The 14,238-nt window shown below is 43.8% G+C and overlaps 5 protein-coding genes and 1 non-coding gene across 6 annotated transcripts; 5 read left to right on the plus strand and 1 right to left on the minus strand.

Moving 5' to 3' along the window:
* Positions 1-2,819: 2,819 nt before the first annotated feature.
* RPN8 (proteasome regulatory particle lid subunit RPN8) lies at positions 2,820-3,863 on the plus strand (the record flags this gene model as incomplete). The annotated part of the gene is made up of 1 exon (XM_018879584.1): positions 2,820-3,863. One exon carries the CDS (start codon positions 2,820-2,822, stop codon positions 3,861-3,863), a length of 1,044 nt encoding a protein of 347 aa, XP_018737487.1.
* Positions 3,864-4,288: 425 nt separating this feature from the next.
* Positions 4,289-4,395, plus strand: AWJ20_2630 (the record flags this gene model as incomplete). Its single annotated transcript has 1 exon — positions 4,289-4,395. It is a non-coding gene; the product is annotated as a tRNA-Pro (tRNA).
* Positions 4,396-4,607: 212 nt separating this feature from the next.
* NOP6 (Nop6p) lies at positions 4,608-5,408 on the plus strand (the record flags this gene model as incomplete). Its single annotated transcript, XM_018879586.1, has 1 exon — positions 4,608-5,408. The coding sequence occupies one exon, from the start codon at positions 4,608-4,610 to the stop codon at positions 5,406-5,408; it is 801 nt and encodes a 266-aa protein (XP_018737488.1).
* Positions 5,409-5,661: 253 nt separating this feature from the next.
* CDC42 (Rho family GTPase CDC42) lies at positions 5,662-6,240 on the minus strand (the record flags this gene model as incomplete). Its single annotated transcript, XM_018879587.1, has 1 exon — positions 5,662-6,240. The coding sequence occupies one exon, from the start codon at positions 6,238-6,240 to the stop codon at positions 5,662-5,664; it is 579 nt and encodes a 192-aa protein (XP_018737489.1).
* A 1,588-nt stretch (positions 6,241-7,828) lies between these two features.
* Positions 7,829-8,899, plus strand: GPN2 (Gpn2p; the record flags this gene model as incomplete). The annotated part of the gene is made up of 1 exon (XM_018879588.1): positions 7,829-8,899. One exon carries the CDS (start codon positions 7,829-7,831, stop codon positions 8,897-8,899), a length of 1,071 nt encoding a protein of 356 aa, XP_018737490.1.
* A 1,166-nt stretch (positions 8,900-10,065) lies between these two features.
* Positions 10,066-12,723, plus strand: AWJ20_2634 (uncharacterized protein; the record flags this gene model as incomplete). Its single annotated transcript, XM_018879589.1, has 1 exon — positions 10,066-12,723. The coding sequence occupies one exon, from the start codon at positions 10,066-10,068 to the stop codon at positions 12,721-12,723; it is 2,658 nt and encodes an 885-aa protein (XP_018737491.1).
* Positions 12,724-14,238: the final 1,515 nt, after the last annotated feature.

Genomic DNA, 14,238 nt, shown 5'->3' on the forward strand with positions numbered 1-14,238 from the left:
AACGTTTGACTCGCTGAAACAATTTTGTTACATCGAGATTTTGACGTTTTGAAGATCACCCCGTGTTTGTTGCTCTGGTAATTGATTGTTTACTGGATTACTTTTACTATTTCTATTATTATTGTGTTGTTGTTGTGATTGTTTGTTATCCTTTCAATTTTCTGGATTACTGGTGCAATCATGACTGACGAACCTGAATTCTCTCTTACTTTCAAGTATGTGTGGTTTTTCTTCTTCACTCTCTATGTCCTCTTTGTGATTTATCCTTCCTTGCGGGCCCCCCATTCCCGGGACTCGCACCAATCCTCACCTTGTCTCCCTCCTGTCCCTAAAAAGACTATTACCAAACCAGCCGAACCCGAATTGTCGGTCGCTGATATAGTAGTCATTGGAACTGTTAAGGTACTAGTTAAAACATGCCTTGTCTGCTGTTTTACTGGATATTACGCCTACCGTACACCTCAGGTTATCAATAATTGGAGAAGAGGGACATTTGGATCGTTTAGAGGCCACCTTCGCCAGCTCGCCATTACTGAGCAGGCCAATGCGACTGAGAGTTTCAACACAGCTTTCAGAGCCCAACTCGATAGACAAGAGGAGATGATTGAAACCACACCATCTATCAGTGCATCCCAGAACCCAGTCATGTCACCATTACAGACATTGGTAGCCCCTGTCATTGAAGTGTCGCCATTACAGACACAGACCTCTTCCAAGAAGAAGAAGTCTGGATTCAAACGATTATTCAAGAAGTTGAAGATCAAGAAACATTCCTCTAAAGATTCCACCGTGGTTACATCCACATCATCTACCTCGTCTCCGGTTGAAACGACCACCAAACCCAGAAAGTCTTTTCTCAAATTCAAGAGGACTTAAGAAGTTCTTCAAGAAGTCACCATCCCAAGTCACTACTCAGTAGTTTTCGCTCCCTCATTAATTCCTCTAGAGACCACATGGAGCGTGAACGACCTTTTCTTTATTTTTGTCATTACTATTTCATTCACTCACAGGAGACTCACTTCAGTCTCTACTTCATCACTATCAATTCACCTGGTGCTTGAGTTTCCAGAAATCAGACAAAACTTTGGACATTGGCAACATCTTCCTCCTAAGACTAGACGTGTCGCGATGTGGTGTCCTGTCGCTTGACTAATCTAGATCTGGTATTGTCATCCCGAGGCATACCCTGATGTTTCTGCCATAGCAGTTCCTTAGTATCATCATCCATGGCACGCACTAGCATCTTCAGCTACTCTCATATCCGAGTACTATTTTCGGATTATGTAGCACTAGTTTGGCACTCCATGCCAACTAGGAAGTCTAGTCAATGTGATTTTATTCACCCTTTTGTCTGATTTGTGCTTGTGGGAGCGCTGGAAATCTGAGTACCTGATGAATTGACTAGTGTGAAGTTTCATTATTACCTGGGCCGGGCCTCTAATACTTGTATTACTATAATAATATTATTAATTGTTTATCTCACTTTAACTTACCAACTCGTTGGTAATCCATCCTCGGTTTTCACGTCCTTTTGTGAAGACCAGGGGCCCTAGGATCCTATTAATGATCTCCCAATTCTCGTTCCTATTAAGCGTCATATACATTAATAGAAGCCCTGTGATCTTGAGTCGCTCTCACAATAAGCTCTACTGAAAGGCAAGACATAACTTAAATGACAAAGAATATTAGTAAGAAATGCCGGATTCTGTCTAGCACTACATAATATCTCAAAGCATTTTGAGGAGATGACTAGTAGTCCTATTCCGCTGCCTGAGAATTGAATCTTTTAAACTCTCTGCGGTCTTCGAGATTAAAGCAAATCGAGCCATGTTACTGACAAATCATACTGTATAGTGCTGTTCTACCGATGGTCTCCGGTTGTGAGATAATCAGATATAGCAGCAAAATGTCACCTTGCTTTTGGGATCTCTCTTGTCAAGCAAACAGAACAAGTTCAACCATTAAATTGGCGCTGCTCACAGGGCTTGTATCAAGTGTAGCTATGGTACATAAGGTACACATGCAAGTCCTCTGATTCTCTTTTAACAGTGCTTTAGAGAAAGCTACATTTCAGCTATACTAGGAATGATGGGGTAACTCGACCAGGTGAGAATACCGTTCTTGACGTTTGTCCGATGGCCATGATAACCTATCCTGCTTATGTCTAATGATTTCTGACATGGCATATAAACAAGTTCTTATTGACAACTTGAATCATTTATTCTCAGTCTAATTAGACAACTAGGGTCCTAGATATAGTTATTAGTGAAGTCCTTAAACCCCAAAGGTAAGTAGGTAGTTCTTACATACCACCACCTATGACCACCTCAAGAACAAACACAAGAGCGGTTTACCTCTCGAAATCTTATCAGATACAGCAAAAGGACTTCAAAGTCACATCGAAAGAATCCATCCTTCATCATAATTGCACTCCATAGAGCAAAATTACCTTCAACTTGTACATATTATATGCATATCATAGGTTTTGCACATAGAATTTATCGAATGCCACATTTCGCAAGTAACACTTCGAGTTACCTTAAACCTTGTAATAGTATTCCTGATATTCCATTTTTCAATATACCAGACTATAGACAGGTTGATAACGGATATTCTTTATTATCCTGAAGGTATTGTAAACAAGATCAGTTCTCACTGTAATCAAATATCACGTGACATCTATTTTAATGAGCAGCAGGAAATTGTGCAAGTGTCTGTTGCTGAGTGATACATACAAATAACATACTCATCTCGAGATTCATTCGCTTTTTAGTTTTCAAAGATTGAAATCATCGAAGCAAACAACATAGAATAAAGACATGCCAGAACCAGTTACACTTGACGAGAAGATTGCCGTGGCCACGCCAATTGGTACCAATACAAGTGCCTCGCCAGCGGTGACAGTGGCGCCTTTAGTGCTGTTATCGGTAGTTGACCATTATAATCGGATTGCCAAAGATACCAAAAAACGAGTTGTCGGTGTTATTCTTGGTGATAATAATGGAAAAGGAACGATTCGTGTAACCAATAGTTTCGCAGTTCCTTTTGAAGAAGACGAAAAGAACCCTGGTGTGTGGTTTCTTGATCACAACTATATTGAGGGTATGAGAGATATGTTCCGAAAGGTCAATGCCAAAGAAAAATTGATTGGCTGGTATCACTCGGGGCCAAAGCTTCGTGCTTCGGATCTTCAGATCAATGAACTGTTCAAGAAATATACTCAAGATCCACTACTATTGATCGTGGATGTTCAGCCCAAGACAGTGGGAATCCCCACTGATGCCTACCTTGCAGTGGAGGAGATTAAAGACGATGGTACCACATCCGATAAAACATTTGTTCACGTTCCTTCTTTGATTGAAGCTGAAGAGGCCGAAGAGATTGGTGTTGAGCATTTGTTGCGTGATATTCGAGACGCTGCTGCCGGAAGTCTGGCTACTAGAATCACCAACCAGCTGACCTCGCTCCAAGGATTACACAATCATCTTCGTGGAATTGCCGCCTATCTCCAGAAGGTTCTTGATGGTCAACTTCCTGTGAATCATGTCATTCTCGGCAAGTTACAGGATGTGTTCAACCTTTTGCCCAACCTTGCTACGCCAACTGTTGAGTCCAACGACGAAGCAACGACTTCTCTGAACAAAGCCTTCACAGTAAAGACCAACGACGAGTTGATGGTGGTTTATCTATCATCCTTGGTTCGTGCCATCATTGCCTTCCACAACCTCATAGAAAACAAGATCGAGAATAAGGGTGAGTCGGCGGCTGCTACCGCCTCTTCTTCGACCCTCGTAGATACCACCACCGGCACCAAGGGCGAGGCAGAATCAAAGCCTGTCAAGCCTTCTGACGAAAAGAAATAGCCTGGCCGATAGTAATCCACATATAATAAACGTCTGTGTACAGTTGTGCGGGAATTTGCCTCCGGCGGCTGGGGCGCTGCCCCAGACCCCGTTTTGCACGCTTCGCGTGCTCTTGGATATTCTGAGTCAGACTCAGGCGGATTGCTTGAGTTTATCTGATTCTGAAAGAAGTTTGCTCGATTTTAATGGCGGAAAGGTGAGGGGCGAAACCGGCAGCCGCCTGAAAAGGGTCGTTGCGAGTGGGGAATCGCACACTAGCGAGGCTACCAATTCGGCAACACATACCCTTATCTTCCTGACACCCCGAACCCGACTCGAGCGAAGCGAGAGGAGCAATGGGGTCTGGGGCAACGCCCCAGCAGCCGGAGGCACAACCCGGTCCCTGCGCTCCACATAGCAATGGCACGCTGTTCAGACATGAAATTGGCCCGATGGTTTAGGGGTATAATACTCGCTTAGGGCAGTAAGAACTTGTTCTTCATAACCTTAAGTCGTTTGCGAGTGGTCCCGGGTTCGATTCCCGGTTGGGCCCAATTTTTTCTTCCAGCTTTAGATGCATATAGTAGATACTGCGTCGATCAGGAATTTTTTTTTCTTATCAATGTGCGATAACTGCAGCTAGTTATTGATCTCACTCTGTTCATTATATATTCATTTGGCCGCTCCAGTAGGTTTGGTTTTATTTATTATTTATTATTTTGGTCTGATATAGTCCAGATAAAGACGGAAAAAACGAAATAGACAATGAGTGAGCCCGAGAAGAAGCTCACCAAGAAACAGCTCAAGGCTCTTGAATTCAAGAAGAAGAAAGATGGACTCGAAGAATCAACGATAAAGAAGGAAAAAAAAGACAATGTCGACGAAGTTTATGCACCAATATCAGCTACTGAATTGAAAAAGGCGGACGGTAGTACCGACAAAGCTGAAAAAAAGAAGCGCAAGCGAGAGGCCGAGGAGACTGAATCAAGCGGCGACAAAGATAAATCATCATCTAAATCATCCAAGAGCAAGGATAAGAAAGACGATAGTGAAAGTAAGAAGATCAAGAAGGCCAAGAAAGCCAAGAAGTCTAAGAAAACAAAAACCGAGTCTGGTGAAGGTGAGGAAGCCACCGAGGCCAGTAAACCCGCTAATCGATATATTGTGTTTATTGGCAACCTGCCATATGACTGTAATGCTGACGAGCTGACACAGCATATTAAAGCATCGGCTCCAGCTGCTGTTCGACTACGAAAAGGATTTGCATTTGTCGAGTTCAACGGATCCGACGCTACAACGAAACTCAACGTAGCACTCCGTCTGCACCATACCGTGTTCAAGAACCGCAAGATTAATGTCGAACTCACTGCTGGCGGCGGTGGAAACACCGCAGCCAGAAGACAGAAAATTCAGGAAAAGAACGAGAAACTCAGAGAAGAACATGCTCAACGTATAGCCCAAGAAGCAAAGGCTGCTGCTGCCAAGAAAAAGGTCTCTGGCGAAGCAGACGCTCCCTCTGGCCCGGCTCCTTCAATCCACCCATCGCGTCTTCGCTTAATGGAATAATTTTTTTGTATCTTCAACTTCGTAACGGGTCTGCTTCCGGCGGCTGGGGCTCTGCCCCAGACCCCTTGGCTCCTCACATTCCGCTCGAGTCGTCTTCGTGGGGAACAGGCATTGCTGGGACCCCTCGTCAGCTCCGCGAAGCGGAGCACCACGGGGTCTGGGGCGGAGCCCCAGCCGCCGGAGGCACAGCAGACTGACAACATGTGTCTATGAATATATATAATAAAGAACAGAGAGGAAAGCGGCGAGGCAGCTACAAAATAACACATTTCTTCTGCTTCTTCTTGACTACTGGCGGTGACAGGACCGCGTGTATGGCCTCGTCGAACACCGCTTTTAGTCCCTTCTGTGTCAGTGCAGAGCATTCCAGGTATTTCACAGCGCCAATATCCTTGGCCATTTGTAGTCCTTGCGAGTATGTTACGGGTGACTGGCGCTTTTCTTGTAGCTTGTCAATCGTCTCGCGGTCTTCTCGCAGGTCTAGTTTGGTGCCTACAAGAATGGTAGGTGTGTTAGGAGCGTGGTGGGTGATTTCGGGGTGCCATTTGGTCTTGACGTTCTCGAAAGATGCAGGACTCACCAGCGAGAAACAGATAAGAAACACGCCTGTTTGTGGGTATGATAACGGCCGTAGACGGTCGTAGTCTTCTTGGCCTGCAGTATCCCATAAACCCAGGTTGATTGGTTGTGAGTCCACAATAACTGTGGCTGAATAGTTGTCGAAGACAGTGGGGATGTACTCTCCAGGGAATGCATTGGTTGTGTAGGAAATCAGCATACAGGTTTTACCCACAGCACCGTCTCCGGTGACGACACATTTTATGCTTTGCATTATGGGGCACTAATGGTACCTTCTAGTGAGAGATGACGGGAGGTGAAAGGTGATAATAGGGGATTTGGTACAACGAAGGGACTGGAATGCTCTCGAGTTTTCTTCCCTTTCAGTGTCGCTTGTTTCTCGTACTGGGGTGAGATGCAGCAGCAATTATGACAGATGATAGATGTGATGCTGATTCCACAATTATTGTAATTATTATTCCAACTGAGATGAAAATTGTGGAGTAATTATCGATCAGCCTAGTAGTATTACACTATCACTGGGCGACAAACTTAGTAAATCCAAGAAGAAGCAACTGAAACTTCTGACTAAATGTATTATATCACTTCAATTACCAATTCGACCACTATGCTAGCAGCCAGCAGTGTCGCAATATTCAATCAATGTCCAATAAATCGCTAAATCAGAATATAGCAAATGTACCTTGAATCAATCGATGAACTACAACTCAATCTCTAAACAGATATTGATGAGTATACAAAAACCGTTTCTGTATACACTTATCAGCGTTTTGTAATAGTAACGTAATAATTCTGTGAAGAAAGTTTACCCTTGAGTTGAATAGCCAAGCAGGAAGGATATGTCTTGTGAACAAAAAAATTTCTCTACTTTAAATGGTTCAAAAAAAGTCCGATGCTGATGCAGAGTTCTGGAATAATATCCAAGTGAAACTACACGGTCCTAGACGAATAATCGCGTTGTAGAGATTGAGGCGCTAAGGCGTCACAAGCGTAATATAATATTATTCTCGTTTATGGCTACTGGCGATCGCAAATGAACCGCTCGAAAATATTCAGATAACAACAGGGACAAATCAGTTGGCTTTAGTGATGGAAAATCAAGCCAATTCGAGTTAATGTTTTTTCAAAAGTAACTTTGTATATGGGTTTGGAGTGGTAGTTGTGGTGATGGGATGGATGGTGGTACGAGGAAACGTACGTTTGCAAGGTGGAGGTAAACGCTACGGCTGAAATTAGCAGTTGCAGTTTGCAGTTTGCAGTTTGCAGCACCAGCCTTGCAATTGGAAATCATTTCCTGATATGACTGAGAGAGGTTATATTGAACTTAGTGAGACGCTTTAGACGCTTTAAGGTAGGTACCGCCGGTTTTCGAAATGACAAGTCTGTAATGGTTTTGTATTTTTTTTTTAAGTTTCGCTATTTTTAATATTTTTAACAATTGAACTCTCTTGGTTTTTTGTTTGAGATTTATGACAGTTTTTTATTTGACACCTAAAATATTGCTCTTTCTCGCTGAAGTGATGCGATTCCCATACAACGCGTTAATACAAATTGGCTCCTCCTTTATATTCAAGTGAGGATGACTTTATTGTTTGTGGTGAATTGATTAGTACTAAAAAGCTATTAGAAGGGAATTTTCAGCCTTTTTAGCCTTTTTTGCCTCACCACCAGAATCAGTTCAGACCTCACGTTCTGCCAGCTATTGATAACGCCCGGTATAAGAATGTCACCGAATGTTTTGCATGCAGGGGAAATGGTATTTTTCTGGATCACAGCTTAATCAGCTCAAGTGACAAGAAACCTGAAACTGATTTTCCTTAATAAAGGCACAAATAAAGACAATGCCATTCGGACAGCTCGTTTTGGGTCCACCAGGATCGGGGAAATCCACTTATTGCCATGGAATGTACCAGTTTCTGTGTGCCATTGGCCGAAAGCCGTCAGTAGTCAATCTGGATCCTGCTAACGACAAAACCGTCTATCCATGTTCTCTGGATATAAGGGATTTCATAAGACTAGAAGATATCATGGAGAGTGAGAGTTTGGGTCCAAATGGAGGTTTGATGTATGCATTAGAGGAGATGGAGAACTCATTGGATGAGTTTGTTAATCAAGTCAAGTCCATTGGTGATAGAGAGTACGTGATATTCGACTGTCCTGGTCAGGTGGAACTGTATACGCACCACAATGCTATGAAGACCATTTTCAAAACATTAGAGAAACAACTGGATTTTCGGCTGGTAGTCGTCCATCTTGTTGACTCGTACTATATCACCTCGCCAAGTCAGTATATTTCCATCTTGCTTCTTTCATTGCGAAGTATGTTACAGATCGATCTACCTCATATTAATGTGCTGAGTAAGATTGATCTTATCAAGAACTACGGTGAGCTGCCGTTTAATCTTGATTACTACACTGAAGTACAGGATTTGTCGTATATGTTCCCGTTAGTGGAGAAAGAGAGTCCGTCGTTATTGGGCCAGAAGTACGCTAAACTTACTGAGGCCATTGCAGACGTGGTGGAAGATTTCGGTTTAGTAGCATTTGAAGTGTTGGCTGTCGAGGATAAGCAATCCATGATATCTCTACTGTCAGTTATCGACAAGGCTACAGGCTACCTATTCGGATCCACTGAGATTGGTGGAGACGCTGTATGGGTCGAAGCTACGAGGCAAGGTGGATACTTGTCAGCAGCAGTCGATATTCAGGAGAGATGGATCGATTATAAAGACGAGTATGAAAAAGCTGCTGGCAAACACGACCACGACGGCGAGTTCCAAGACAGCGAGGGGTACGGGCCAGACGCTGCTGATGCTGCTGATGCTGATACCAGTCAGACCAACGAAGAAAGAGAGTGGCAAGAGGCCATGGAGCAGTGGGAGAGAGAGCACGGAAAGAAGGCCACTAAGTAGAAACTAAAAGACTGTCTCAAAGGGAGAACTATAGAGAAACAGTGAAACTCAGGACCCTGTGGAAACGCTCGTGAAATGTATTTATAATCCAGTCAAGCCGTCACGAATTGTAGACGCACATAGCATCTTCGTAATTAAAATTTATTTATTTATTGATTCATTTAACTGCACACACACTCGAACTGACTATGGACTAGCCTCAGCAGCATTCTTCAGAAAAGCCTCTGCCTCTGCAATCTTGGCATTGGCAGCTTTCACGTCTTCGTCAGAACCGCCCTTTTCCTAGAGACACAGTTAGCAGTGGTTTCAGGTGGTTTACCTCCGGCGGCTGGGGCTCCGCCCTAGACACCATTTCTCCTCTCGCTTCGCTCGAGTTGGGCAACGACGTCCTACATGCTCCTACGAATCAGGGGATGGTATGTGGGATAAACGGTGAGGACCTGGTCACCAGGAGTACTGGATTCAACGTATCATCATCCCTGAAGCGAGAATTTCATTTTAGGATAATTTTACTGCCAGATCACATTGAGACTTACGATAAACGACTTGAGCCCGTCAAGTGTGGTCTGGATGCGTTTGTTGAGGTCAGGCACCATTTGTTTCGTGTCCAGAAGAACCTCCTTCATTTTTTTGATCTCATACTCGTCAGCTTCCTCGGCTTTCATCTTTGAAATGCGTTCCTCGTGCTCTTGGACTTCCTTCACGTAGAGAGTCTGCTCTTTCATGAGTCTCGAGAGAGCGTTGATCTTGATCTGGAGCTGAGAAGGTGCCATTGTCGTTGTGGAGGTATTAATCTGTTTTGTGAGATGTTTTTTGCGTGTTTTTTCCTGGTCAGAACACAATTTTTCAAGATATAATGCGTTGACGTCGGACTGTTGAAGTTGATGATTGATGATAGATGTTGATGATCGATGTTGATGATTGAGGATTGAGGATTGATGTTGATGATCGATGTTGGTGATTGAGGATTGATGTTGGTGATCGATGTTGATGATTGAGGATGATGTAGATGATTGATGTTGATGATTGACGATGTTTACCATTACCCCTGGAGATCTTCGTGCAAATTGAACCCTAATATCGAGATTTTTCCAGACCCATCTTCCTCATGTAAGCCGAATTATTTGGTAAATTTACAATCTATACACAGCTTTAATTGCCGTGAGATGACATCTTTAACAGTAAATTTCAATCACGGCATTGAGGTTATGCAGACGAGATTTGCCTCGTTGCAAAAAAGATACTCGCAATACTTGGATTTAAGCTTAAAAATTAAAACTTCACCCGACAAGTTCACTGCACGAAGTAAAGATGGTTCACATATTACCGTTGAATTGGGGGATTCGTATTTTGCAGACCTGACTGTCCAGGAAACACTGGATTTTCTTGATCGGAGAATAGCTGTTATTGAAGATGATATGAGAATCGAACTTGAACGGCTTGCACTGGCCCGAAAGGCTGTTAAAGATGTCGAGAGACTCGCAACTGGTACGGAACAGTCCGTTCTTGTCCAATCTATTAACACCGAAAAAAGTGGTAATTCTACTCCAGTGGCACGAAATACAGCAGAAGTCAAGACAAAAGAAGAGACTAAGAGCTCTCAAAGTCACGAGAAACTCAGCAAATCAAAAGGTATTCTAAAGACCGATAATTCAGTCAAGCCGACAATTGCTACAACATCCACACACTCGTCTTCTTCATCTTCTTCTAGTGCTAAAGCTGCACCTGCGCCATCTATAACTTCATCTTCAACTCCTATTACACAAAATAAAAATGTCCCGCTGGCCCCTTCCACTGTTCAATCGGCCACGCCTGCATCCAGCACCAGTTCCAACTCTAGCATCGCTTCAGCCGACTCCTCTGACCCCTACCAAATCGATGATTCCGAGTTTTTCACCTCGGAAGGATTGCCAATGATGGACATTCGAGAAGAGCTCGACGAAGATGGAAATGTCATATCTTCTTCGGTTGAACCTCAAAACAAAAACCACGAGCTGAGAGCTTTTGCACAGGACCATCTCTCTCGAATAATTCAACAACGGGAAGACGAGCTGAGCAGACTGACAGAGAAAGATAATATTACTAATGGAGACCGTATAGTTGAGCTAGATAACTCATCACACGCTGCCTCTGCAGAAAAGCCTGTGTATGGTCCAGAGCGACCTCCAGCCAACACACCTAAGGTGTTTGGAACTATAGTCAAGAACTCTGGGTCAAGTAGTGGAAGTAGTACAAAGTCCAATTCCACTACTGCCAAGCTGAAAAAAGAAGAGGCTACTAAGATTGTAAAGCCCAAGACTGAAAGCATAGTTCAAGCGTCGACCTCAGATAGCAGTCCAGAAAAGAAGGCAAATGCCAGTCACGGCTCTGAACCTGAAGTTTTGAGTGAGTCTCAAGATACAAGAGAGATTGCTGAACATGTAGATACTGCTGGGTCAGAGAACTCTAGTACAAATTTGATTCACCCGGAGCATATGTTGGAGTTAGAATTGATTGCTGATCAGCTCAATGATGAGGAAGACTACTCTGGCGATGAACAATATGAAGAAGATGAGGAGGGTGAAGAAGAAGAAGAAGATGATGATGATGATGAAGATGAAGATGAGTATGGCCGCACACGAGGAAGTCTATTCCCATTTGCGAAACCCCCCGCTGAAGCTTCCGGACAGACCGATAAAAAGAAAGTTAACTTCTCTCCCAATCTTGAAATTAAGACTTATAACATTGGAGAGAGAATAAACCAACCGGATAATGATGGCTGGGAAGATGAGGAAGAAGAGCCGGTCGCAAAAGAAAAAGTTTCAAGATTTAAAGCTGGACGCTCCAGTCTCAAAGGCAAGGGAAAGTTGAAGCTGACAAAAGGATATGAAGATGCAACAGTAATTTCGTCTAATGCGGTTCGTCCTGTGTCAGATGTTACTGAGAGACCTGTTTCTGATATTGTGGAAAGACCTGTTTCTGATATTGCGGAAAGACCAGTATCTGATATTGTGGAAAGACCTGTTTCTGATATTGTGGAAAGACCTGTTTCTCAGATTGTGGAAAGACCAGTTTCTGATATTGCGGAAAGACCAGTTTCTGATATTGCGGAAAGACCAGTATCTGATATTGTGGAAAGACCAGTTTCTGATATTGTGGAGAGACCAGTGTCTGATATTGTGGAAAGACCTGTGTCTCACATAGTAGAGCGACCTGTAGAACGTCCAGTAACCCAGGAAGTTAGCAAACCCAAGGTTAATATCGGGCCATCTGTAGCCAACCGTCGGATTTTCCAGCAACCAGTAATCAAGAGAGGCCCACAAAAGGCGGTTCCCATGAATCCTAGGGCAGGACTTAGCCTACCGGAGGAGGAAGATGATACCCCAGAGACGAGTGGGTTGGCTACTACTCCCGCCAATAGACCGTTTCGTGATGATATTTACGATTTGGCGGCCGAACACTTTGACAAAGCACTTATCCCAGATGAGGACTTTTTGGCCTTGCATGACAGAGAGGGATTTGATGACGTTGATGACAGTGATGACAGCCAGGCAGAAGAAAACGTAGAGAGGCCAATTCTGTCTACTAGTGTATACGAGAGAGACCAAGACGAAAACGAAGCCGATGATGATTTGGACGATGAAGACTATGATCAAAAAATATCAAGACGAGAGATTGCTGAAGAATACCAGCGTTTGAGACAGAAACTTATTGGCTCGTCTGGTGGCTTCAAGAAGACCGATCAGGAGCAGATTTTTGAGCCTCTTAATGAAGACGGCACAGAAGTGAAGGTAAGCAGGTTCAAAGCTGCCCGACTGGCCAACCGCTACCTTCCCACTGAGTAACCATACCTGCATTTTTATAGGGATTTGTAATGATAATTTAGCATTGACATGAAATTTAGAGGTATAAACAGCTCGCCTCAAAGCTGAGCGCTGGTGCCCATAACATCAAAACCATGCCTGAGAAATATGGATTCCAAGCAATTTTCAGATAAGATGCTGTGTGGTAAGTGTTTCGGAACGACCGAAGCGAGATACGGGGTGTGGGACAGAGCCCCAGCCGCCGAAGGCCAAGTCTCGTCCCCCTGAAATTTCCGAATGTGATCAATCATGCAGATCTGTCAGGGTTGATGAATGCATGCAAGGGATCAGGATCTGATACAACCTTTCACTAGTGTTATATACACTTTCTGCTCTACGTGAACACTAAGTATCGCGTGGTTTTGGTAAGAAACGATTCGGCGCCATGCTTTCTCCTCAGCAGGTCCCTAAACTGGTTATTCCGGAGTTTGAGATGCTCACTCCAAAAACTTTTGGCGTGAGGGGAACGAAATACAAGGGGTTCGATATTGATACTTTATTCCCGCCAGGTTCAAATTTTCAGTTTTTCAGTGGTCGTAGCCCTAGTACAATGTCACTACTCAAATTCAGTATATTTCGTCGATTTCTTAATGCCATGTTATCCCTGATTGGTTGGTATAAAGAGCTCAGTCCGAGTGCTAAGGACTTCATTCATAACGGGCTCAGAGATTTGGGTGCTTTTGTTTACGATAGTCCTAGTTTGTCCAGTATTGGTACTTCCGATGGTACCAATATTACACCACGAAAATTTAGCGATAGTAATTTTGTGGGTCGCTTTTTCATGAGGGGCCGCCAAAGTCATGCTACCGGTGAGGCATCAGATCCGCGGATCCACCAGATAGATATGATCATACAGTCTCCTTCGGTTCAGCCATCAACATGGAAGGGGTCTCCATGGGTTATAAATGTCATTCGGTCGGCCATTAAGAGTGTATTACGGTCTGTCTGGGGTGTACTGATTAACCGTCGGTACACGTTCTTCTCTGGTAGAAGTAGAAAGCAGGCTACTATGGAGGAGGCTATCCAGACCGATTGGGACAACTGGTCCAAAGGAATCAATAAAGCAACAGTGTATTTTCCAGTTCACGTTGCTACGTCGGTTGAGTATGAGATGCTGGTGATGCCGCCTCCACCTCCACGGCCGAGAAAACGCAGGCTTGCTAACGGCACAGTTCTGGAACCTCCAACCGAGGAATTAGAGGCACACCGCCAGATAGTTCAGAAATTCGAACAAGCAGAACGAGAGCATCATGAGCGGCAGTTGCATCTTTTGTGTGAAGAAGTTTCCGACTTTGTGGTTGGGAGCTCACTGACCAAGATTTGCAAGTTGACCGTATTTGAAAAGACAGGTAATCTGGCACAAAATATTGACCAATTGTTGCAGAAGGTGAACGACAAGTTGCAAACTGTGAAATCTGCGTTCCCAAAAACGGTGCTTGTACATACTTTGAGTGAAGGTAGAACTGTCTCAAAGAGACTGGCAGTCCCAAAGTCGGA

Source organism: Sugiyamaella lignohabitans, chromosome B (assembly GCF_001640025.1).
Source record: "Sugiyamaella lignohabitans strain CBS 10342 chromosome B, complete sequence".
In the NCBI taxonomy this organism is placed as follows: domain Eukaryota; kingdom Fungi; phylum Ascomycota; class Dipodascomycetes; order Dipodascales; family Trichomonascaceae; genus Sugiyamaella; species Sugiyamaella lignohabitans.